This window comes from Syngnathus leptorhynchus, chromosome 17 (assembly GCF_054491065.1).
Source record: "Syngnathus leptorhynchus isolate UIUO chromosome 17, UIUO_Slep, whole genome shotgun sequence".
NCBI lineage: Eukaryota > Metazoa > Chordata > Actinopteri > Syngnathiformes > Syngnathidae > Syngnathus > Syngnathus leptorhynchus.
The window spans coordinates 6,068,452-6,094,678 of record NC_141211.1 but is presented as its reverse complement, the minus strand read 5'-3'; the positions used below and the strand labels follow the sequence as shown (position 1 = coordinate 6,094,678).

The following is a 26,227-nucleotide window of genomic DNA, read 5'->3' as shown; positions in this document are numbered from 1 at the left end:
TCTAGGACAGCAGAACTGGTCTTACTGGTCTCTGTCAGGAAACAACACCCATCCCTCTTTTAACTCACTCAAAACAAACACACATTGTCCATACAGAGCCAACTATAAAATCACCCACATTTGCGTGCATGACAGATATTGCAAGGTGCTCGCTTCTTGACCGCAGTCCCTCGTGCACTCTGCCATATCCAAGATTGGATAGGTGCTATGAATAAAACATCGAATCTATTAAAAAATTCATTGCCTCTACCTTAGGCATAATTAAGGCCCGATTGCTCCCAGTGTGCGAGACGACAAACCCTTCGTGCACATGTGTTGTATATGCACAACAATATTTCAATCGTAATCGTTTTCTTAGCATGTTAGCATGTTCTTCCCTGATCCCAAATGATTTGGAAGTTAGCATGTGGGGAACCGCTTGACCTAACAGCAATTGGTTGGGTGTGAATACCGGATAGTTCTCATGGCTGCAGAGCTGAATGACGTCCCATTAATAGACTTTGGCACGCCGTGTACCAAACCGCATGGCCCAACCATCTCGAGAAAATGACAGTTGGCAAGTCATAGTTGCATGTCTACAGAGAAAACTGCGACCCTATATATCGGGTTTTGAGGTGCCACATACAGAATACAAACTACTTTTTGTGTGACCGAAAATTACAATTTTACTCACTAAGAATTTTTGACTTTATCCTTATATTCATATCCTTCAAATATATTTTGACAATATAGTTGGTCAGGATTGCTATCAAAGCACTGCAGCCTTCTGTGTTCCATTTTCCTACCAGACTAGAAGACCTTTTACACGCATTCATCTTTCCAGTACATTATTCCGACCTGGTGTTCTCTCCCTTGGGATGGCATTCTAATTAACCCAAAGAGGTCTCGAGTCGAGTGTAGCGGGCCGGGACCACTGTTTGAGGAAGACTCAGGGACTCTGTGTGTGTGTGTGTGTGTGTGTGTGTGTGTGTGTGTGTGTGTGTGTGTGTGTGTGTGTGTGTGTCACAAAGACCGGGGTGATTTCATGACTCCACTGGGTTCAGGAGGGGTAATAAATTACATGAACACAGCAGCTGGGGGTCTCTATCTGTATGCATGTGTGTGTGTGCGTACATATCGTATGTGTGTGTACCTGCGTGCACGTCCTAACCAAATATTTCCAAATACAATGTTTGGATATGGGTTGAAAAAAAGGAAAAAAAAAAAAAAAAAAAACGGCAAATACTTTTGTCAGTTAGCAGCTCTGATAGCATGTAGAAAAGGTCAACCTGAAGAAATATTGTCGGTATTTACTTAAAGTCCCTGTAAAATGAGACTAAAAATGTTTTGTAAATCAGACACATCACAGAAAAGTGTTAACAATCCTGCCAAATTTGAATGATTAAAAAAAAAAGTCTTTAAAAAGAAGAGGACTGAAAATTATAGCAAATCAAGCCATTGACTCCACTCCCAAATGTCGCGGGTGTGGCGGGTGCATGCACCTTGCTCAATGTTCAACTGTCAATCAAATAGAACTATCCCTGCGAGCTTTAACTCCGGCGTGGGGCTTTCCACATTGCCACAATAAGCGCTAGCCACCAGCTAGCTAGCTTGCGATCTAACTGGATTTGTCCTTGTCACAATAATAGCTGAATTCTCTGTACAAGGTCTTTAAGACTGTATGAGCTGCATTGGAAAATAGCATTCATTGGATTTGGCTGATCATTTTCTACCAAAGAACTGCACAAAGTGCTTATTTTGTCTGATGTGTGGAAATTGGGTCAAGGGTATGCAAGCGATCAAAAAAAAAAAAAAAAGTAGGATTGTCTCCAACTATGTCTTTTTGCCACATTCCCGGGGCATCTCGTGCTGTAGATGTGTCACTGCAATGTGAGGATTTCTTGTTGCCATGGTGATTCCAGTTTGGCCTACTAGCATTCGTTATTTGCGATGACTTATATATAATAAAGATACGTATAGTTCATGTTTTTTACGTAGTAGCATCCTGACTATCTTGGATGACAGACACTTGATTTGCATATGTCGGTAGGTGCGTGTGTGTTTATAATTCAAGACTGCGCTGTGTGAAATCAATCGAGGTATTGTGCCTGAAACACAGGAGTGGTTTCATTTACCTTCTGGGCACTTGTCCACGGCTGATGAGTCTGGCTGGCTGACAGACTGGAAGGAGCCGCAGCAGCTGGATGGGCAACTCCACGTCAACATTCCCAAATTTGGTCGTGTCCCACTTGGCTTTTTGATGAGCGCCTCTCTGCATTTGGAAAAGGACATAAATGTACAGTGATTATGTACAGTGTTTAGAAAAAGTTTACACACCTCTACTGTTAAAAGATGCTTTTTTTTTTTTTTTGCTTTTCTGCAGAAGTCTTTTTTGACTGATTTGAAACAATTAGACTTTTCACAACCATTGTATATCACATATCTCTATCATAGATCTTAAAAGGTAATATACATACTTTCTATCTTCAAATCAAAACAATATGTGAAAAAAGAAATTCTCCACCTGCCAAACCATCTGCCTATCCAACCATCTATCTGTGTGTCTGGGTTTGTCTTGCCATTGTTGTCTTTTTCCTGTGTGTGTCCGCTGATAAACACACACACGCAGGCACGCCCTCACACACATGCAAAATGCTGACATAGGCCAAAAGGAAAAAAAAAAAAAGACCAATCAGCAGAGGAATGCTGAGTCAAGCGGACCGGAGCCGCCCACCACCCCAATAAATGTACGGAGCATGTGGTCTCATCAATAATGCACGGTCCTCCTTAAAGTGTTACTCGTGTGTTTGTGTGTCTGATGAAATGTGTGTCATGTTCGTGTGTTTATCAAGACATCATGCATATGTATGCATGTAGCTGTATGTGATATGTTGACTGTTCGGCTAATGGTGTTGAAAGATCACGTTAACCTTGAGGTGGAGCTGCTAGCGTCGCTTATCAGAGCACGCAGCTGCACCTCCCGCAGCGCTCGATGCGTGTGTGCATGACAGTCAAAATGACATCTCCTAATATGCCAAAATAGAATGTGAAAGAATTAAAGAGCTTGTATATCATGAATTAATGCTGCAATTCAATTCGTTAGTGTAGTATCATACCGCCATGTAGACAAAAATGAAGAATGACTCAGTATGATGTTGGTAGAGGATAAAGAATATATGCCTGTGAGATTGTTATTTTATGTTGGTAATATTAATCAGAATACTGCGATTAAACAAGACAAATTTTGACACGACTTTGCCTTTAAAGGGTTCTAAAACCGCCCCAATCAATGCTAATCGTTAGCATGTCAATGACATTTTCATGTTAGCATTAATCTAGCAGACAATTCTTTGATTTCACAATACCAAAGTAAGTTTCGTTTGTTTTTCAAATGGCATGCTCATCTGTATGAAACTGTACGTGGCCTACAGGCTGCCGGTTCACCATCACTGCTCCGCAGGATTTCATTAATCCTATTTGGTGCTGCTGGTGATGATTGCTCACGAGCTGCATTGTCAAGCACAATGACCTTTCTCGTGTGCGACGAGCAACAAAAACGGAGTGAGGGAGGGGTCCTTGTAAGGGATTGATCCTCCAACCCCCGCATGTACCTTTCTGGGCCACACCGTGGTCGCTTGAGATTATTGACTGCAGTTTGAAGACTTCACACTCTGGGCCTTTTGCTATTTAGAAACATTGATTCAAGCACAGCACCGACATGATCAATGCGGTCAGATGGCGATGGACCAAGGTTGGGGTGTTGGGGTGGTGTGTTGACTGTCAAGGGGGCCACACCTCCAGCCCACTCATGTATTTCTTGCACGCACTCAGCATGCTACAAACACACGAGGAGCGTGACTCGTATGTGCCTCGACAAGCTCGGCACTAATCATGCGTGAGGCCTAGGTGATATATGCATTGAAATGTCATGACATCCTATCAATACAGTCCCCTATCAATAGAGTCCCCTAAAAATCCATATAAGGCTGTTTAGCATATGTGATCATCCACTAAACTTCACCAGGTACGGTTGTACAGGAATGCATCGATACCGCTAATGCTAATCGTCAGCATTTCAAAGGCCTTTTCGATTGTATGTTAGCATTAAGCTAGCGAGGCCATTCTTACATACACACAGGCTGTAATTCTGTTTGTTTTATCTTTGGCTTGACAGTAAACTTGAAGTGGGGACGGCATTCAATAGTTTGAAGTATTTTTTTTAATTGTTTACTCTTTGCCAAACTGCTGCTTATTGCGACACGAGTTGAATTAGCGCTCGCAAGTCGCTCGAATCCAAAAACACCGCTGTTCTGTATTTGCTATAACCTTCCTCTTCTTAAAACTCAGAGCAGAAGTCACACATAATCATGTTTAAGATGATGCTCATATGGGAACATGCTAACATGAGATATTCTTTTTCAGTCATTGGCTGCCTTTCATGTAACCGGACCTCTGTGCATCATTGCTCCCTTTTGTCTCAGCCATGCAGCAGTAGTGGACAGATGGTTGGATCAAAACCCATCAAACATTTACAAGCTCACACACACACACACACACACACACACACACACACACACACACACACACACACACACACACACACACACACGCACGCACGCGCACGCACACACGCACACACACACACACACGAGCAGTCGCTGATATCAGAGAGGCCTGCGTGCACACGCATAGGCACACAAAAAGACACACACACACCTGCAAGCTAGGCTCCAACAATGTTCCAATAAGGACTTTGATGGAGCCGAGCTGGATGTTTGATTGGTGTGATGGCTTTTCCTCCTGCCGCACACTTCCTTACTAACTCGATCTCCATTCTGATGGATAGCACGAGGGGCCAAACGGGTGCAGTTTTCCCTGAAATTGTAGCCAAGGACATATCGAATATGTCAGATGTGTTCTACTGCATCGCCATCTCCCCGGGGTCATGTATGCGCAACAAAATGCAGACGAAAGAAGGAAAGGCTCACGTAGGGAAAGGAGGATGAGGATGGTGGTGTCAAGGAGGCGGTGGGGGGGTTGAAAGAAGAGGAGGAAGATGAGGAGGGGAGATGGAGGAGGAAGAGAAGGAGGCTTGGGAGCGAAAAGCTGCATCATACAAGAACATCCTTATGAATAATAATAGTATAGCTGAAATGCGGGTACAGCTTCATAGCCTCCATTTATCTTAAATATGCTGAGTAATGCTGTTTAACCTGTGACAGCAGTCTCAACATGACCTCTACTAAAAAAAAAAAAAACCTAATCAATCATACAATTTTTAGATATTTTTTTAAATAAGCAACAAAATATGAATGATATAAATAAACATAAATAATGAGCACTATTTTTAAATATTTGAGAGTTTCCATAAACAACTTCTTCTATGATCTTTCCTGTAATGGCGTGGCACAGGACACATGCAAAATTTGAAACGCTAATAATTTCCTCGACTGCTCTTTACTCTGACAGTTACTCAACATTATATTAACAGGCCAAAAAATATACAAGTTTCCCCACAAAATTGAATGCAAGATCAGTGTGTTGCGAGCTCAGCAGCCCCAGAGATTCGGTTGCCAAGTCAACCACGGCCACCTCGACGCGGCAGCCACCTCATCTTCACCTCTGTTCACTATTCATTCGAATCCTGCGTTCATCTCGATCTATTCGGAATTTGTTCGCACGCGGGGGGGAGGGGGGGGGGAATCAGTGTAGTGCGTACGTAGCATGCGGCGTTAGCTGTTCATCATGTGCCTTTTGTGGCTTTGAGACTCTGCTCAGCTTTGCGCTTTGGCACACCATTTTGTTTTACACAGCCGTCATTTGCTGAGCTAATAAATAATAGATAACAAGCCACATGTGTACTCTTATATGGGACAAGGAACCATATGTTCTTCCGTAAAGGGGGTTAAAAACTGAATCAATGCTTGAGAGGCGATAGCTGCATGGTGGCAGTGACTCCAGTCGTTTAGTCTGACTAGCTAGCTAGCAGCTAGCGCCTCCATCACACCATTTCACGAATGACGAGATACGTCAAAGTCCGCTTTATAGTCAATTTCTTCACGTTAAGGCACACAAAGAGATCGAAATTACGTCTCCCACCGTCCCACGGTGACTAGACACAGTACACAACACTCACAATCAAGTGAAGTGTCAATTGATATTTACCATGATAGTACACAACTCTGGATCTTTCTGGATTGCACATACTACAGACAACTAAGAGCATATGTGACATGGACACACAAACCGCAGTGTTGTGGAATATTCCAGTTTCCATCACACACAGCTACTCGCACGCACACTTTCACTGCCACATCTCACAAACACTGAGTCACCGTGGCCATTTTTTTTCAGCCTGGTAATTACCTATAATGACATTGGCCATGCAGACCACTTGGGACCAAAATGGGCTATTTTTCAACACGGACAGCCACGGACGACCTCTGAGCTGATAAACATTATGCCAAACATACGTCTTAAATACACCTTAGCCCCTGGCGTGAATGCTCCCTCGGCATTGCCATGCTTTGACTCACACTGCAGCAGGCCTCATTGAGATGCACAGCTAGGTCTAAAGTGAGCTCTGCCAAGTCGGAGGAAGCCATTTAGCCAGCAGAAACAGGAGCGCATTGATGCACTCACACACGCACCGAGACGCACTAGAAACAATGGATAAGATCATTTGCAGAAGAGTATCAATGAGGAGTGTTTCTAAATGACTACGTTGCTGATGTAAATGTCTTAAAAATAAAAAGTATAAAAGTGGCTTCGGATCTTCAGGCAGCCTGGCTGATCATGTCACGGTTGGCTCGCTCACGGGCACATTTTCAGATCCAAGCTGGTAAAAGATTTTTATTTTGCTATATTTAATTTCACATGCGATTTGTGGGCAGGTACACAAAAAAAGCACCAATTGTATTTATGTACAATTTTTTCCTCCAATTTGAGGACTGGAAGAGTTCCCCTGGTGAGCCAGCTGCTAACACTTGGAAAAAAAAGTGCAACGTACCACTTTCCAAATTTCAGCCCTCACACACAATGCGCTATTGTTGTTTCTTGTACCACCTCTCTGTGAAGACAATAAACCAATGACCATGCCTGCTCCCACTTTGAAGCCTTTGTTATAGCAGTTCATAAGGAGCGTTTTGTTAGAGATGACCAAACCGCAGAAACAATCTTCATTTTGTTACCTCCACTAAACACCAAACTAGAGAGGTGATGGCTATTGCTTTCTCTAAAAATCAACTTGTCAACCGCTCTCTTGTTTCAAAATACTTGGAATACATCATTCCATGATGTTTCTTTGTAACGTTGAGTAGGGCCCAACGGTGGACTTTCTAAAAGCCAATATGGCCGCTGATCGAAAAAGGGTCTGTCTGGTGCCTCTCTCTAAAGGTAAAACTAAATGATGGGATTACCATGACAACGTGAAGCGCTGACGTGGAGGTTACATCGGAGGTGTCACGCTCCATGGAGACAAACTTGATGGCAGCGCTGAATCATCAACAGATGAGACATGTGACACTGCTGTTATTAGCTTGCCCACTTCATGTATTAGATTATTGAAGGTCCGGTAATAAGATGAAAGAACCTTGACCTTTGATATCTTCAGTCGGTTTGCTGCTGCCTTTTTTTCCCATTTTTTATTTTATTTTTTTGCCAAGCCCACATCCTTCTGTCTGTGGTACTTTTACAATCGCTGTCCTCCATTTTTGCACCCACACCCTCACCATAGCAACCAACGGTGCCTGGGTGTCAAGGAGGGAAAAAAGGATATGGAAAAAAAGACAATGGCTAGAGGAAGAAGTTGTTTGATTGAGGTGAAAATAACAAAGACTTTTGAGAGCTTTTGGTACCCGAACAAAATACAAATAGGTCAGTCGTATTCTATGGTTGGATGAATAAATAATGCAGACTGTTTCAAAGTAAAAATAGCCTCAAGGTGGAAAGCTCACCATGGTGCAGCACTACAGATAAATGTGATCAGAATACCAGTTTGTTGGCAAAAATTAAAAGAGGACGTATTAAACAGACTGCGGGCATTACTTTATCCACTTTAGCTATCCTATTATTTGCTCCCACTTTTCTTTGTGATTGAATATCAATATGAATACAACCAGCTAATACAATAATTTTCAATTATTTGAGGAGATTGGCACTAGATAGTACAGGGGTGCCTTGAGACACGAGAGACCTGACTTGCTGTAAATTGGCTGCACAGTGAACAATTGGGGTCCAAGGATTGACCCATGGGGAACCTCACAAGTCATAGCCATTTACAGGTACCAATTTCACCAACACTTTGTAGCTGAAACTATTCTGTACTTGACAACATTTAGTGATGTAAGCGGTGTGTACACTATTATATCAAATAAACAATGATTTGTATTGATTTCTTTTACGAATGAGAAAGTTATAAGCCAGGTCTCCAATGTTAAACTCAACTGTGATCTGGTGTTTGGCCACCCAAATGGGACGTGTATGAAATTTCAGGTCACCGAGTGGGTGTGATAGATGAGCTGATTGGCAAGAACAATGGCTGACCTCCCTATGTGATTGAACACCAACATGGTGTCTCTGGTTACTGTTACCATAGGAACAAACATTAAAGCTGCATGTATACGGTTAAAGAGGGTAGGATAGTTAATGCCATTCTGTCAACGCCGCTAGGCTTTCTGTTTTCATTTGCTTTTCTCTGTCATTAATTGAATTTCCGTGATTGAGGATACTTTAACTTCATACTTTTTTTTTTTCCACAGAAAGAAGTCATTGATGGTTAGCCTCTTCAAATATGCGATGGCACAACTCATTCAGGCATTTACTATGCAAAATACAACTTTGAAACAGGAGTTCAGAACATTCAGAGAATGATTTTCCTATTCCAGAATGTGGAGTTAAATGTCCATCTTTAATTGACCACCCATTACATGATGGTGGTATGAAGTTCTGTATTTCTAATGTGGGAAGTCGCAAAGCATCCACAAGAAAAAAAAAAATCTAGGTGTGTGCTAGGAATTTCTCTCAAGTGATCTTGGAGAATGTTGTGGAAGTTCAGCGGGCTGGTGGGGTGCACTGTGTGGCCTATCCAGGCACAGCTGCTGTTTATGATCCCCTGTTGTTACTGCTGCTCCATTGGGAATGCACGAGAGCAGCTGAGGGCAGCGACAAAGGCATGCACACACACACGCATGCAATAATAGAAACAATGCCCATTAAAGATGGATGAATGACAACATACACTCATCAGCCAAAGCAAAAGTAATGATAATGTTCAGGTTAATTGACATTGTCAGAATAGAATTCATACCACTGGGCTGGCTTTATTGTGGTTGTAGTTTGCAGTGGTGGAAAGAGTTCCAAAAATATTCAAAGAGCAAATGAACTGAACTGTAATATAATAGTGTATTTAAAATATATAAATATAATGAAAAAAATAATATATAAATATAATAGAAAAATAATCAATATAATACAGCTGGTTACTGGCCTGGCAAGCACACTACAGGAGGAGCATTTTATACCAGAGGCCATTTACGTCAGTTTTCATAAAGTCCTCAGAGGCCCGTACAAAATTTCGGAATAAGAATTGACACAACAGATTATTTCTTAAGAAGCGCATACAAAGTCAAAGGATTGCTATGCAAAACCAGTGTGACCTCTAGCAGCGGCAGCCCATGTGACCTTATCAATGTGACTCACTCTCTCACTGGGTCACATCTGCATGTACGCAGCGATAAGCGTGTACCACACGCAGAGCGGCAAAACGTGGTCAGCAAATGAGAAATGAGCCTCGTAAAAGACCCCAGTCGCACTAATTGAACCTTCTCTTGTAAACAAGACACTCGTGTGACTGATGGCGTGAAGCCGGTGTCGTCTTGCAGCGAATTATTAACACTTGACGGAAAAAAAAAAAAAAAACGCCCAGCAGAGTGCGTTAACTCAATAATGACGACTGATAATGAGCATGGCGTTGTCTTGGAAACAAAGCCATCTGCGAGCCTGATTTGATAAAGTACCCTCGGAAAGCGGCTCATGTGTGATTCACAGTCTGTAAAAATACATGATAGAGGTGCTTTGAGGTGACAAAACTATTTATAAACAGTACTACTCATTCTTTTGCAGAGGATAAAGAATATATACCTGTGAGTAAGGCAAAATCATCTCCCTACGTGTTTCTACTGTGTTTCAAATATCAGCTGCTCCTGCAATCAACTATAGCGATGCTAACAGTTAGCATGTCAATTGCGTTAAGCATTGTTTACGCTAAATAGACTTTCCTCTGGCAAAGACTTGTTTTCAAAACACAAAGTGTAAATGGCTTTAGTCAATGTTTAGTTTGACAGTAAACGTAACCTGGGTGACAGTTAACAGCTTGAAATATTTGTATAAGCCCGATGGTGTTGATGAGAGAGCAGAGTGATTTCTCATCCAATAACTTTCGGGTCCCCTTGTCCTGAGACTCTCATTTCCCCCCCCCAAACCTTTGCTGAGTAACTCCAGAGAAATGCGCCAAAGGCCCGCCCTGCAAACAGCAGTGGATGAAGTGCAGAGTGATGTATAGATAATGTAATTAGCCATATATGTACGTATGTAGATTAAAGGGAGAGATGTCATGCCCGGGGAGACGAGACAAATCTGTGAAAATGAAAGATGACAATACGGGGGGGCGGATGTAAAGGAAGTACACTCCGCAAGGCTATCCATGTGAAGACTTAATTGACAGAGACAGCTAACTTCCAGTAATTTAGCTGATGAAGCTTTTCGGGACTGCTGGCTGCACACAAAGTCACCAACGGAGCAGCAGAGCAGAGAAGCCAAGATGGAGGAGTAGGCGGGTGTGTTTTGTTAACATTTGGGCCCACAGTCACCCACCCCAAATGCACACTCATTGCCACCATCAACCTCCGAACAAGCGAGAGGAGACAAAGTGCTGATAGTGCCGTTCCCATTGCCGGGGCAGGCCAAGGCACATGCATGGCTGGCTGGAGCGCTGATGCTAATGTGACATGCTAGCCACGAGACACGCCGACTGGTGATGAAGAGAAATGCTGTCTGACCCCGACTATATGTAGCTCTCAACGCCACCGGCGATGTATAGTTGCTCGCATGCAAAATAAACAGTCAATTGTACTGGTGTCTTCAAAGGTCTCTGACATTCTTTGGTCAGAATTGCTTGGCCATCACCTACGATCATTCAATTTGATCAAATCTCACCTCCATCCACATTAATCAACAGTAATGGAAGATTCTTCCTCTGAAGGCCATCCCTGCACCCCACCTCTTCTAAACCTACACACACACATATATACACACATACCCTCCTTCAAAGCCAGCCTCAGTCTCAATGTGTTTGCCATAAATAGCTTAGAGAGGATGCGGCGAAAGCGCGACGGATGAAGCCCGACGTCGCCAGTGTCTGCTGCGGCACACAGGCAAGGCCTAATATCCTGGCAACGTGTGCTGCAAGCGAGGAAAGAAAAACAAGACAGATGACCAGGTCAAAATTGGATTAGAAATGCTCCATTACATATCTATTCCAATTCTGGTGAGGGTTTTTTTCCCCTCCAATCCCAATGTATCTCTGCTGATATTACACTGATATTTCATCAGTACTATCACTATAGTAGATTTCTGTCTTTAAATCCCTGCTCATACTTAGGCCTGACGTCTGTGGAATTTGCTGGAAAGCAATCAGCCTCCTCTGAGGAACAGCACACACACTATAAACGAATGATGAAAGTGAAAAGGAGAGAAGTGATAGCAGTCAATATTTTTTCTCTATCGAAACTCATTTTGCGCTCCGACGTGGTATTCGTTTAAATCCACAAGATAAAGTATATATGCCTAAGATCATGTTCGTCTCCAGCGTTTGTGCTCAAATATCCGTCACCTCAAGAGTTATAACACCACTCAGCTATCAATGTTGTGTTAGACCATCAGTGGAGATTTCCACAATGAGTTAGCATTAAGCTAGCAAGGGCGTTCTTCGGGTAAATGGACAGCAAACTTTACGTTCAAGTATCTCAAGGTGCCACTAATATCCTGAGGTGCCCAAACTTTTAATATACTAGCTGTGATTAAACCAGAGCGGGGGCAGATTCAATCCAGGCCAGAGTGTGTGCTGAAGAAATCCGATGCCACGTTGCAACACAAACTGGCATGCAAATTCTGTTTTCTTCCTCTCTTTGCATATTCAAACGATCACCCTCCCCACTTCATAATCGCATGCTCCTTCATCCAACCCCCTCCTGATTTGACCTCTCGGCTCCTTTTCCATGCAAACATCTCCAACTAGTACAGATAGATGGCTGTCTTATTTAGATGGCAGCGCACCGCTGGGGATCATTAATCAAATTCTGTGGAGATGTGAGTGAGGTTTGTGATGAGCAGCCTTTGTAGACTTAAGGGAGACACATGAGCGAGCGCAGTCGGGCTTTGCTTCGGGTTGCAAAACGGGGAGGCAAGCAGGCGACATATTGCTCTCGGCTCATTACGTCGTCACCACGAGCGCCCAATCTGGGAACTAGTTGGCTTGAATGCATCCTGATTCTGCCCTGTTGGAGTGAAAGCAGGCCACGGCGCCATCTCCGCTGGGAGATGCGGGGTGAGAGCGTGGCTCTGGATTCATATTGAAACAGGGTTATGCTAATAACGCTGCACAGTTTGTGGAGTGCATTTCACAATACTTCCATCTGTGTGTGGTCATGAATCCTTCATACGTAGCCTATGCGTGCATGGCTGACTGCTCACAGTCACACAGTGTGTGTGTGTGTGTGTGTGTGTGTGTGTGTGTGTGTGTGTGTGTGTGTGTGTGTGTGTGTGTGTGTGTGTGTGTGTGTGTTTCACTGCATGTGCGTGTCACAGCACCACGCTGAGGGAGGCTGCCATTTGTTTGCGCTTGGCCCGGAGAAAAGTGCCGCCTGCCAACGACCCGCCACGCTGAGTAGGGGGGGGGAGTACACGAGTGAATGGTGAGGGGAAGATTTTTTTTATTTTTATTCATTTGTTCATCAGATAATATAATCGTGATATGATATAACAATATAATAAATACAAATAAAAAAGCAACAGCAAGAAAAGGATGAGTAAAAGTCAATAAAAAGACACTAACATGCACACGCCATGGTGCACACCTTAATCTCTTATTCATTCAAGACCTGAGGCGATCGGGTTACACACACACACACACACACACACACACACACACACACACACACACACACACACACACACACACACACACACACACACACACACACACACACACACACACACACACACACACACACACACACACACACACACACACACACACACACACACACACACACACACACACACACACACACACACACTTACCCACAAGCAGTGAATCCCACAGGCCAGTCCCGCCAGTTCAATTGGATTATCGTTATCGTACACCCAGCGCAGAGGCTGGGGAGTCTGCCCACAATCCACACCCTCCACATGCGGCCCTGCAATGGAACCAAACAATACACAGTTACACACTCACACACACACGGGGTCATATCGCACTAAATCTCCCTCACGCAGGCTGCATTACTTCTTCGATGTCCCTTGACAGACAAAGTCCCATTATACTCATCACTTACAGTCCATATTGATCACCCACTGGCCTGGCTGACACACACACACACACACACACACACACACACACACACACACACACACACACACACACACACACAGTATGGCAGTCATGTTTGTACAGCTGGCTTGGTATGGACGCACACGAAGCATCCAAGTCCGAATAAAAACAAGCCTAAATCGTCAAAATGTATTCAGAAGTCTTTTTCTGTTCAATCTTAACCCACACAAATGATTAAACCAGTCAGTGGGTAGACAGGAGAAACAACAAAAGCAAAAACTCAAACTAAAATAAACACATTTATATTTGGGGCACAGCGTGTAGTGGATGTCATCTCGAGCTTAATGACAAATGTGCCTCATAATTATAACGATTCCACTCGGTTCACTGTGTTTGACGTTTTCATAGCCGCCTGCCATGAATCCTCCCACCGGAGGAGGGAAACCCCGGTTGATGTGCCACGTAACGAAAAAAAAGAAAAGGAAAAAGAAGAAAAGGTCGCTGGCCTGTTTCTTGGTACGGCACGAGAGAATGAGGTCGGCAGAAGATGGCGAGAACAAGAAAGAAAGAGAGAGAGAGGATGCTGGGAGGAGAGCAACAGAAGGCAGGGGGGGGTGAAGGAAGAGAGCGGATGTTGCTGCCATGGTAACCAGTGGCACCTGAGAGAGAAACGGCACCGCTGTGGGGAAAGACCCCGTGTGCGTGAACACACTCGTACACATCCCTATTTTGGAACATGGGAGTCTTTTTTTATTTCCATCCATCATAAAAGATGCAACTTTTTAATGTTTAATTAACAAATGGCCCAGCCTCCCATGGTTGACTAAGAGTACCAACTGAACCATTTCCGCTGAGGCCCTTGAAAAGTCTATTTTTCGCACCCTCGCCGATGTGAAAATGCACGCTGCGTCTTACCCCCTGCTGCGATGACGACGAGGCGCTCCTCCCCCTCCCCCCGACATTTTCACATGCAAGGCAAATCTGCTCTGCATTCGCATGAGAGATTTCCACTGTTCTGTAATGCAAGACGATACTTTTATTTCCAATAGTGCCTCCAAACGTTTTTAAGGTGGCATACACAGTGCGTCGTTAAAACAAACTCATCGTTAAGACTTTTGTCCCTTCACTTAATGCTAACAAAATAATTGGAAACTACATTGACGTGCTAACACAAAATATCACCATTATTGCCGTGTTACTTTTAAGAAAAAGAGATTTGAACACAAACTATGAAGCAACACACGTAAACAGACAATAACACTGCATAAAGTCATAAAGTCTTTCTCCTCTGCAACAAACTATTATTAGTGCCACATAGACAACATTATTTAGGACGACATTTCTTATTCTGAGGTTAATGAGAGCCAGTCGTTGCACACAGCGACGGAATTCATTCATGTTAAAGTAACGGAACACGTTCGCCGCAAACGCGAAAGGTTATTTATAGTTCAGCATGTGTCAGAAGGCGGTATATGAGCTTCATCGCGCATGGGAGCAAAGACAGTGATGTTACAGGACAGGCGTGAGCCGCGCCGTTAAAGATGTTAATGAGGAAAAAGGAACTTTGTGGTAAGCGTTATATTTGTGTTAGCATTGGCAGGAATATGATCGGATGGATGGATGGATGGATGGATGGATGGATGGATGGATGGATGGATGGATGGATGGATGGATGGATATACACACTTACGTTAACAGTACAGTAATCCCTCCTACTTCGCGGGGGTTACGTTCCAGACCCACCCGCGAAATGGGAATTTCCGCGAAATAGAAACTAGATTTTTTTGAGCTATTCTTGGAAGATATTCTATTTTTATCGCTGACATCAACCAGCTCGCTGCTAGGGGACTTTCATATCAATGGACTGTGCGCTCCGCATTCATGCCTTAGCGACGAGACTAACAGTGTATTGCTATGTCCAGATGAAGGCCACCGCCGGTGGAGAGTGTTATATCTTTACTATTTTCCAGGTTCTGATGTAGCAAGCATGGTTCGGACAACGACGTGATGGATACTGCTTTATTCCTTTCATCACAGTCAGTTCACTGGCCGTACATCGCAACACTGAACGTCCCCGAAGCTCCCCCTCCCACATCCGGGGTTTTCCCACTACGGAACATGAGTTAGTCCAAAATATACAACAGAGAGAACGCCCTGAAGTCACATGTGACGATAAAGTATACTGTACTGACTCTTTAATTTATTCATTTCAAAACAAGAAAACGACTTTTAAACGTAAGCTATCATTATTAAAGGAAAATGAAGAAACTCAAGTGGCCGCGAAACCTCGTGAAATGATGAAATTTCTGCGATAAAATAATTAATTTACGCATTTTTGAAAACCCGCGATACAGCGAAGCCGCGATAGTTGAAGCCGCGAAGTAGGAGGGATTACTGTATATACACACACACACACACACACGTTTCACAATATTGCTAGCCATATTTAGAATTTCAGGTGTACCATATATAGACGTATATGGCTAAAAAGCAAAGCGGAAGGTCAACAGAAGGAAAGGCAGATGTTCGTGTGCGAATAATTATTATCCTGATGAGATTCGTCCAGAGTGGCACGATATTCGGGGAGTACCTCACGATGCAGGAGAGGCGGGGAAAGAAGTGAGACAAAGGGTGATTCTTCACGACTCAGTGTGTGGGTTAGGCACGTCGGCGTGTGCTCTCTCGCTCTCTCCTTCCCCGTCCTACGAGGCGTGAGAAAGTGGAGCCTCCCTCTCATCTTTAAAGATGTATGAAGCTGCATCCACAGGGTAAGAGCAGGCGGCCATAGTGTTCTGTATCCTCCTGTCTTAAAAGATTAGCAGAGATGGGGATAGTAAAAAGAAGAGGATGCAGGACATTTGAGTTAAGAGCATTTCACATCATCTTTTGCCATTGAAATAAATAGAGATTCCACTGATCCAGTCCAGCCACCCAAAAAGTTGTAACGTTGACACAAAAGACAGATTGACACAAATCCATTGTTTTCCTGTAACACCACTTAATGCTGTGATTTGTCGGGAAAATGCTCAGTGTTTACTTTCACATGTGCATCACACGGCCTCTCTCACTCACAACATATGCTGAATTAAAAACACTATCACAGTTTTCCTTTCTGCCATCTTCCAACACAAAAAAAGCTGTGACAATAAATGGAGAGAAAAAAGAAAAAAAATTAAACGCGAGGACACAGGGGACAGTGTCCTCGCCGTTTTTTTCTTCTTCAAGGAATAAAAAGTGGGAAATCTGTGAGCCGTAAGCGGCTGCGTGGGTGTGAAATCATAAGACAAAAATGGGGAGGGGGGCGAGGGGGTAGAAATAGAAACGTGAGACAAGAGAAGGCGAGGATGACACTAGGGAAGTTTTCCATTGTGCCTCAGCAGGAGTGATTTCACCAACACACACACACACACACACACACACACACACACACACACACACACACACACACACACACACACACACACACACACTCTACAAGGCCCCATTTGGCTCTCTTAAGGTAAGCTGGAGAAAATTAGTATTGAATTTCATAATAATCAAGGGAACATATCAAGAGTGCAAATAATGCTTTGCACTTACGCGGCATGTACAGTGATTGTTCACGTGTCCTCGTGTGTGAAGGATTCATCTTCACAATTTGATATTCATAGAACTCCCCAAACCGTTCTGTATCTATTTGCTTATTTACTGCATCTATACATAAACAATGACAAGTGCCACCTTTTCATTTCATCTCAATTCTTTGGAGCACCGATACAGATTTGAGTTGAGATTTATTTGCAAACAAACAGTGTAGCATGGGTGGCATGTCTGCCTCACAGTTTGGGGATTTTGAGTTTGAGTCCTAGCTTGAATAGAGCAAGTAAATAAAAAGCATGCTACATGTTCAATTATTATTACAATTGTATCAATGTTGAACAGTAAAACAGAGGGCCCAGTATACTGTAAATGTACATTGAAGATTTTAATAGACCATAAAAACATAATAAAACTCACATAAAGTAGTGTAGAGTCGACTCAAGGACACTAGTGCTAAAAATATCGACGAAAGTTTAAATCTGTTGAGTAATTATGATTTTTTCCTGTGAGTAAGATAATGCCTGATTGGTCCCTGGGACCGCGGTAAACATTGAACCAATCAGGAAGACGTTTCCTCGCGGACGAACAATTACCTTGCCGAGTTCTTTTCTTCAACTATTTGTCGACAACGTACGACGAACCTTCTTTTGTGAACTTGTGAGTAATTTTTCTGTATTATTTATCCTATTTAATATAATTTTTGAGACAATGCGTTGGAATAAAACAAATACGAATCATAGTTTTCGGATGTAAAATGGATGCCAGTTAACGTTGACGGGTATTATGATAACGCTGTTAATATTTATACTTCATAACTTTTCTAGTTTATTTATAACGGTTAACAATCTGAAAATACACATAGAATAAGAAACAAATTATTTACCTTTTCCACAGCAAGATTAGTATAGAATGAGATGTGCGCAGTCCGAAGGTTGCCGCTAAGTGGAAATGCAACCGCCCGCAGGTGCATTTTGATGACGTATACCGAATTTCTCTGTCATATCCCATAGTTATTTGAGGATTACATCCTATCGCCACCATGTCCCATGCTTACACTTTGCTACCGGAGAAAGACATCACATTGGAGGAATCCATCACTGTGGAGGAGACCCTGGACTCAGGGGTTGTAAAAGGTGATACATTCATAATGTAGTTGTCAAGCTGTAGTATGTCTGTGCTACATCAGCCCTCGTATCCTGTTAGATTATTTCTTTATCAATAATCACACTTTTGTGTATTTGTTTTAAGACAACTCTGCTGACATTGACAAGGATTCCAGTGAAACGCCATCTTCACCAGATGGTAAACCATCGCCTGTTAAAAACGGGTTCATTGCCTGCATCATGTTTTGTTTTCCTGTTGAAATTCTTCACACTTGCTATGGTTTAGTTTGGAATACAGATTTCCACAAAAGATACGTGACGATATTAAGCAGCAACAAATTCGACAGCCTTTTGAAGATGAGTCCGGATTTGCAAGCTTGCAAGAGCCACATGGCGGCGTTTGTCCTCGTGAGAGTTACGTTTCACTTTTCAGTGTCTGTTAAGCCCATCAAATAAAACTTTCGGAAAAAATACAATCGAGTGTAAGCAGAATCTCCCCAAATTAACTTTATATGTTTTTATCCTCCCCACAGAAGTGACAGACACATCGGGGCGTGCATGTGATTCTTACCAGGTAGTGGCGTTGGGAACCGGTCGCTTCAGCTGCACCGGTTGGCTTGCTTTCAACGGGACGATGGTGCACGACTGTCACGCCATGATCATTGCCAGGCGGGCACTCCAGAGGTGCACTGACTGGCATTCACTCCTCTAAACTCTATGTTTGAGATCCCATCTTTGTCTTCAGGTTCCTCTACAAGCAGCTTCTGCTCTTCTTTGACACCGACCCGCGGGCCAAGGAAGCATGCATATTTGAGAGTAGCGAAGCCGGGCCGCAGCTTCAGCTCAAAGCCAAGACCAGCCTGCACCTTTACACCAATCAGTGTCCTGAAGGAGCTGCCAAAAACTTCTACATGAGGTGCCAATGTGTTCAGACAATGGACGCATACCTGTTTCTAGTATGACCTACTACCAAGTAAATGACAAGCTCATTTATTGCCATCTTAAGGGGCTCCTACCTCAATAATTGGACCCCCCTAAAGCTGAATTATCACGCCAAGGGTTCACTGGTGCCCGCCACCCTACTTGAGCCGAAACTTTGGGCGGCCAAAGTGTGCTGCATTTCGGGCACCGACAAGCTGTGTCTGTGGACCTTTGTGGGCGTGCAGGGCGCTCTGCTGAGCCACTTCATCCAGCCACTTTACATCACAAGCATGGTGCTCGGTAACTCTGGCAACACTACGTTGATACGTCATCATCGAGTCTAGTAGGGGTTACGTTCTGAAGAGTTGTCGTGTCGCCGCAGGCGGTCAGAAGGTGTACACCGGCTACTTGTCGAATATTATCAATGAATGCCTGGGCAACGGCTGGGAGGACATTCTGCCACCGTTCTACAAGAAATATGACACCAGGTTCCTGTGCTGCGAAGAGGTTAAGCCCATTGAGGAGTCGCCGCATCACGATGTCCTTAGCATCAACTGGTGCCTTGGAGACAAAGACATTGAAGTGGTTGACAGCAGGAAAGGCTTCATTGACCACCGGTACATCTCATGTCAATTTGTTGGAAAGAGATGTTGCTCACAATTTTGATTCGTATTTTTTTCACAAATCTTGACTTACTTTTCCTTGAAGTTCCCCGTCGATGAGCGGACCCAGCTTCTCCAGCAGGCTGTGCAAGAGAGCACTCTACAGTTACTTCCGTAAAGCAGCTCAGCTGGGCGGACTCAGCTACTTGCTGGATCGGTCCACCTATCACAGCATCAAGGTGGGTCTCAAAGCGTGTCTGCTGAGCTCTAAAGCTTTAAGCTCCTTCATGTGGATGTTTGTGTGTGCGCTTCAGGTGGACGCAGGCGTCTACCAGACTGTCAAGAATCTAATCAAGGAGCACTTCCTAAGCAACCGCAGCGGCCCCTGGAATGCCAAAAGGGAGGTGGACATCTTTAGCATCTGAACAGTTCTCCTTCATGTTTAGGCATTCAAGTTCTGTTTGGGGGGACAGGAGGGGAAATGTTCAGATATTTTTGTTCTCAAATTTACAATCCAAATTTTTGTGAAGTGTTTTTGTTGGAAAGAAATTGTTGAAAATATACATATTAAAGTGTAGTCACCCTAAAATCTGTTTTTTTGCTTTATTTTGACATGAGCGAGCTTACAGTACGCCACCACTAGATGGTGGCAGTGAACCTTACAAGAAACTGTCAAAGTACAGTTAACATATTCATTGCCACTCTCAATTGAAGTTGACTGTCAAACTGAATGTAAAACAGACTTGCACGTGGATTTAACCAAACCACATAATTTTCTTACACAAGACTGCTGGCTTATTGATAAAAACAAAATGCCATAGATGAGCTAATGAAATTGTCACTGAGAGCTTTAAAACTGTTTGAACACATGCACATGCAGATATGGCCAAAAGGAGCAGCACAAGGTCCATTCAATTGGAGCATGGAATTTATTTATGTACAGTATTAGAAAGTCTAATACTGTAGGGCATTTGAACCATAAAATACATGTTGGTAAAAATTGAGTTACAAGTGTCTCTCTCGTACAGTAATAATTCTGAAAAATGCAATCACACACTAAAGATTCAATTATCAATTCAGTAAAAAGTAATATAATTCAATGTCCAATGTGAAATCGGGAGTTTCCATTACAACTGTGTTTCAACGCTTGATAGGAACAATGTCTTGTTACCAGTTGCCTGGCAACAGACTCCTCCCAGGTCCTGATGCTTATGTGTTCATAATTGCAGGCTCCTTTGTGGGACTTAGCAGAAACAAAGAACAATAGCGATGCATGATACAAATTACCCACGATGAGGAACAGCCAATTTCCGTGTCTGGTGGGGATGACGCTGGGTTGAGTGTTAGATGTCTGCTGTGGAGTCCATCACCCAGGCACGGAGGTCACCACACTCATGAGGGACTGTGGCTGAGTCTGGATAACTTGATTGGGCACGGGGGAGTGGAAACGGGCGACTACACAAAAAGACTCTTTAAAAAATGGTCAATATGTCAATGGGGCAGTCATGGAAACATCTTTATCACCATTGAGGGCTATTCTGAGGAATTGAGGGATTTGGTTTTCTACTTGTCACCGCAGTCGGAGCACAGGATGTCCCGGCCCTTAGCTATGAAGGGCTTGTTAGCCAGACTGAGAGAGCACTGCTTACAGTTGAAGCAGTATTCATGCCAGGAGGCTCCATCATAGCTCACCACGTTCACCCCTTTGCCAAAACCTGAGTGGAGAGGAAAAACGATCTCAAAATTCTGTAACATCCCATATTTGGGGAAAAAAGGTGACACTCATTCAAATTGCCCCATTTAAAGAAAAAAAAAATGTGAATACCAAACCACAGGTATGTCAAATTTGAATGAAAAACCTGTGATGGCCATTTGGCAGCCGCTGCATTTCTTAGCCACGGTGCTCTTGTAGCAGTCCACGCAGAAGGCCTGGTCCTTGTGGGTGGTGAAACTGGACCCAGCCAGAGCTTTTGAGCAGGAGCTACACACGAAACAATGACCGTGCCAGGGCTGCCCCTGATAGTTGACTCCTCCGGTCATGATCGGCTACAGACGAATCAAAGTACGTCAGTTTGTATCGCCACTTCTTCTGTTTCCCTAAATTACCTTTTTGCAGGAGACGCAGATCTTTGCGAACTTGCTGTCGTAGCAGGGGCTGCAGTAGACGTCGCTGTCTTTGGCGATGAAGCTCTGCGAAGCCATTGGTCGCTTGCAGTGGCAGCAAGTGAAACACTCGTCGTGGAATGAGTTGCCTTTGTACTCCACGCTCTCCGTACCTGGAGATGATGGTGACACACGTGTGAGCTTAACGCTAATAAGCAATGCAAAAAAACGATGTTCTAACCAGCAAGTATGGGTTTATAGCAGGTGTGGCAACGTGGAGCTTCTTCTCTGGAGCAGCACTTGCCACACAGGATGCGTTCATCCTTGGTGGTGAACGGCTCCTTGGCCAGCGGCTTGTAGCACTTTGCGCATCGGAAGCAGTCCTCGTGCCAGTAGCGACCCTTGTGGTTCAGCTCCTGATGAGAACCAGTGTCACATCCAGTTGCCAAATTGTATTGTATGAATGCGAGCATGTGTGGATACTTTGGATTCCACGGAGATGGGTCGGTGGCACTCGGCGCAGCTGTTGGCGCAGAACTTGGTGTGGCAGCGCACGCACGTAGGCCGGCCCTCGTTGCGTACAAATCTCCTGCCGCCGAGGTCTTCGCGACAGTAGGAACATTGCACGCTGGCTGACATTTTTCAATCTCTGAAGTAACAAAAAAATAAATAAACGAAACAATCTTTGATCAGATCAGGATCTCAGTTACAATTTAAAACTACATTAATTACTCAGAAATGGAGGCATGGAACGATATTGAGCAACTTGTTTACTTGTGCAGTAAGATGAAATAATAAATTCCGTAAAACAGTTATTATTTCTCGTATTTCTAACCCGTATCAAGAAATGCTATTTTCTTACTTAATGCACATTAACAGTTAAAACAGGTCACATCTTGAAGAACCGCCACTAGAGGGCGACAAAGACCATTGTATTGAACACGAGCAGTCTATTATGGTATTGGACAGACATTCGAATATTGCCCCCTCGCCAATAAATTGCCCCCTTTTTGCTTACTTTTGATATTTCTTGTTTACAATTTCCAAGTATTTCTTTCACACGTGATTAATGACAGTAAAATCAAAGAATCACACACAAATAATGTGAGTTCTTAAAGTCACTAATTAAATGGAATACTCTTGGGTGTGCCTCCTGAGACAAAAACAGTAAGTGAACGGATGAAGAGGGTGTGGAATTGAATTGCGTCCAACAAGGTCATTTCAAGTGCAGGAACAGTGCGCTGGAATGCTCTGTGCTTATTTAAATTTTCTGGCCGTTGCTCCAATTTACACTCCAAAGTAAATGATATGTTTCTCCACTGTCAGCACATAGTTTAAAAAGGAGCTTTTCCCATCCATTTACAAAATAAACTTCCTGCTTTTGGAGCTGCTACCTGTTGTTTTCTTTCCCCGGCTTAACAGCAATCACTGGCTACAGCCAAACAGGTTGACAGAACAATAGTATAATAATAAGACACCTATCTGATGGGGAATTGTTCGCTAACAGGAAGCCAAGCTGGAATTCCGGCCAGGTCGGAGGAGGGAAAAATAAATCTCATCCAACGTGTCTCAACTCTTTTCCTACCCCTCTTGTCATAATACACGTTGTTTTTAGAACAGATAACTATCATTATCATGTGCAGTTAAGTGTTAATAAGTAAGTTTGCCATCATGTGTGGTCCTGGCTTGTATTTAAGGAGCGTAAAGCGTGTTATGTGGGAAGAAAACAATATGGCTGACTGTTCCTACTTGGGCATGTCAAGGCTCTAAATATTGATACAGGATACATGTTGGACTTGGAAGGATGTTTGTCCTCATGTCTGCGCCATAAGGGCGCCCCGTCTCCATAGATTCCGACGACAATGAATTCCTACCCTGAGCCATCTGACACCGAACGGATTTTTCACATTCGTCTGCACGACATCTGCGTTGGGCCGGCGTGTTGGCATGAGCTTATCGGGCAAGAATGTGCTGGAACACACAGAAACAGGAAGTCTCCATCGCAAGAGTGTTGGCACAGTAAACGGCCGCGGGCAATCGAGAAACACTGTCACAAATTTTACCATTTAAAAAAAATATTACTACTGTAAAGAGAAGGCTTTGACGATTATTTATGCAACTCTAAGTGAGGAGGTCTTTATTTTTAAATTAATGACACAACTTCCTAGCCTTACCCAACTAACAACTATCACACAATATTTAATAGCACGCTTGACTCAACATTTTGTTGCCACAAACTGCTATATTTGTCACCAGTAAGATAAATTCCAGAAAGTGGAGTAAGGGAAGAAGGCAGCGTAGAGGCAAAGACTTTACCAGCTGTCTATTAGCAATTTCCTTTTGGGATATTATCGACGACGTTCTCAGTGCGTGTGCGTTCCAGACACCCTTCAAAGCCTCAGCAACGCCGGAACACAAACAAAAAAAAGGCCTTTGAAACATCACGATAGACTGCATGTGACTTAAACGACTGTCTTGAGGGATTTCAAACTATGCAAGTGAATCGAGATAAATGGCAATCCAAAAAGCTGCACGCTAAATTCTGGCGCCAAACAAAAAAAAAACTAGAAAAACAAAATGTCCTCTTTAAGGCAGCAGATGATTTAAGCATCAAAGCGTGGTCAAGAACAAGTCTTGGAGAAAATGTCAGTAAGGGCTGCAAAATAACTTAAGTTATCCGAGGCAGCTATTTTTACGGTCTGTAGAAAAGCTTTATTTACTTGAAGAATGTTTGGAAGTGTTTGAACGTGCGGTCTAGATGTAACATTGGAAAAGTTGTTTTCAGTTCTGAGGTGGGAGCGAACAAGCAGCAGAGTGAACAATTCATCCCAAAAAAATTAGAACTAGAAACAACCCTGACTACTTTTTTTTTTCAGTTATTCTGAACAGCTTGAAAATTGCTCTTTAAAAGTGCGGAAAATGTGCTTAACCTTGACCTGGTCCCATCATCACCATTGCCACTTTACAATAAAAGCCCTTTAAAACAAGACAGACTCGTTTAAACCTTCACTGGCGTGAAGCCTGAGAAAGTGGATAAAGTTTTACGAGGCAGTGATGCAGTTTACCGTTCTGTGCTTTCCAAAAAAAAAAACAAAAAAAAAGCTTAAAGTGAATACAGGATCACTGTTGCTTCTCGAACAGCGTCATTCATGTTTATGTAGTTAGAAGGAATATGGCCACAAGCTGTGGAACGCAATTTGTTCGTCCATGTTTCTCTAAAAAAAAAAAAATCTTTTGATGCATTACTTTTTAATTTTTCATTTGCATGGTTATTATGATTGACCCTTGATTAGTTTCTCCAAATATTATCCTCTGTCAAGGACATGATAATAAATTGCTGTACAGGAATGTTAATTGACCTTTGTGAGCATTTTCTTGGCCTCAACACTTCGATCAGTGAATGAGGAGGAAACTTGCTAACTGGAAACAGATTGCATGGCTTCAAAATGTCAAACACACACACACACACACACACACACACACACACACACACACTTGCAGAAATACTTACAGAGACAACGCCCCATGCAACTTTTGATTCCCTTTTGAATTTTGGAGATTTTTGCAAGGCAAGTCTGATGGGGGGGAAAAAGTGTAACAAAGAAACATTATTAATATTCTTTTCATCAACATTATCATAATCAGGAAGGACAAAATTATTTCCAGATACTGTACATGTGGCGAATTGCTCTCATTTTTTTATGAATTGATAATGTCACGCGCATCAATCATAACGAGTACGTTTCACGAGAGGCGCATGATAAGTAGCGCACGCCTTTCTAATAAATTACATCGTGAGTTAAGACAAGTTTCGACACGAACGTGTTTGTTTTTTTCTGGTTCTCCAGCTTACCGAGTCAAAGTTGATTCGCGCAGCCGAGGATGCACGTCTCGCCGTGGGTGTCGAGGAGCGGGGGGGGACTCGGTGTGAACTTCGCACCCCCGGCTTCAGCGTAAACACGTCTAGTGGCGTCGTCTGTCTGCTAGACATCAACAACGAAGCGGAGACCGGATGTTGGTGTCAAGCTTCAAAATAAAACTAAAATTAGACTTCCTTCTACAGAAGTAAAAAAAATCGCACCAAGTGATATAAATCGCTCCCCCCACCAGAAAAGAAAGAAATAACAAACTCAAGTGATATTTTTTTTTGATTAACCACTGATTTGAGCATAAGCACAAACATGTGCGTACTCACTTTTTTTTTAGAATAAGCTGCAGTCCAACAAATTCGTAAGCCCGTAGAGGTCCAACCTGCAATGTGGACTTAGTGAACTGCACTGCATTATATTGAAATATGCATGGATATTTTATATTTTAAGAAACTTATTCAG

General features: G+C 43.2%; 3 protein-coding genes across 7 annotated transcripts in view; 1 reads left to right on the top strand and 2 right to left on the bottom strand.

Annotated features, from left to right (window-relative positions):
• Window positions 1–18,140, bottom strand: part of cpeb4b (cytoplasmic polyadenylation element binding protein 4b) — a 40,705-nt gene extending 22,565 nt beyond the window's left edge. The window contains exons 1-4 of one of the 3 annotated variants that reach the window (XM_085935138.1): window positions 18,051–18,140; window positions 16,179–16,394; window positions 13,339–13,454; window positions 2,115–2,251 (exon numbers count right to left, since the gene is read on the bottom strand). The gene's annotated coding sequence lies outside the window, so the exon portion shown is untranslated. Of the gene's footprint in view, window positions 1–2,114; window positions 2,252–4,695; window positions 4,714–13,338; window positions 13,455–14,503; window positions 14,521–16,178; window positions 16,395–18,050 lie in introns of those variants that run through there. The other 2 variants (XM_085935139.1, XM_085935140.1) reach the window with 2 other exon arrangements.
• On the top strand, window positions 17,710–20,376 carry adad2 (adenosine deaminase domain containing 2). The gene is made up of 10 exons (XM_085935144.1): window positions 17,710–17,824; window positions 18,178–18,300; window positions 18,416–18,469; window positions 18,557–18,685; window positions 18,804–18,954; window positions 19,016–19,186; window positions 19,277–19,491; window positions 19,574–19,808; window positions 19,900–20,032; window positions 20,108–20,376. The coding sequence occupies exons 2-10, from the start codon at window positions 18,207–18,209 to the stop codon at window positions 20,216–20,218; spliced, it is 1,293 nt and encodes a 430-aa protein (XP_085791270.1). The 5' UTR covers window positions 17,710–17,824; window positions 18,178–18,206; the 3' UTR covers window positions 20,219–20,376.
• A 327-nt stretch (window positions 20,377–20,703) lies between these two features.
• Window positions 20,704–26,213, bottom strand: LOC147043405 (four and a half LIM domains protein 1-like). Of its 3 annotated transcripts, XM_085935148.1 has the most exons (10): window positions 26,092–26,213; window positions 25,750–25,922; window positions 25,408–25,471; window positions 24,213–24,293; window positions 23,771–23,867; window positions 22,380–22,545; window positions 22,138–22,312; window positions 21,900–22,069; window positions 21,653–21,839; window positions 20,704–21,508 (listed from the first exon to the last, which is right to left on the bottom strand). In XM_085935148.1, the coding sequence occupies exons 6-10, from the start codon at window positions 22,533–22,535 to the stop codon at window positions 21,357–21,359; spliced, it is 840 nt and encodes a 279-aa protein (XP_085791274.1). In that variant the 5' UTR covers window positions 22,536–22,545; window positions 23,771–23,867; window positions 24,213–24,293; window positions 25,408–25,471; window positions 25,750–25,922; window positions 26,092–26,213; the 3' UTR covers window positions 20,704–21,356. The 3 variants fall into 3 exon arrangements, with proteins under 3 accessions (XP_085791274.1, XP_085791273.1, XP_085791272.1); XM_085935147.1 differs by lacking the exon at window positions 24,213–24,293; XM_085935146.1 differs by lacking the exons at window positions 23,771–23,867; window positions 24,213–24,293.
• Window positions 26,214–26,227: the final 14 nt, after the last annotated feature.

Coding starts and splice junctions, on each gene's coding strand:
- adad2 (XM_085935144.1), top strand. CDS start 18,207: ATGTCCCATGCTTACACTTTGCTACCGGAGAAAGACATCACATTGGAG. Junction 18,470..18,556: donor AACGCCATCTTCACCAGATG/GTAAACCATCGC, acceptor GCTATGGTTTAG/TTTGGAATACAGATTTCCAC. Junction 19,492..19,573: donor CATCACAAGCATGGTGCTCG/GTAACTCTGGCA, acceptor GTGTCGCCGCAG/GCGGTCAGAAGGTGTACACC.
- LOC147043405 (XM_085935148.1), bottom strand. CDS start 22,535: ATGTCAGCCAGCGTGCAATGTTCCTACTGTCGCGAAGACCTCGGCGGC. Junction 21,840..21,899: donor TCTGCGTCTCCTGCAAAAAG/GTAATTTAGGGA, acceptor ATTCGTCTGTAG/CCGATCATGACCGGAGGAGT. Junction 21,509..21,652: donor CTGCCAAATGGCCATCACAG/GTTTTTCATTCA, acceptor CTCTCCACTCAG/GTTTTGGCAAAGGGGTGAAC.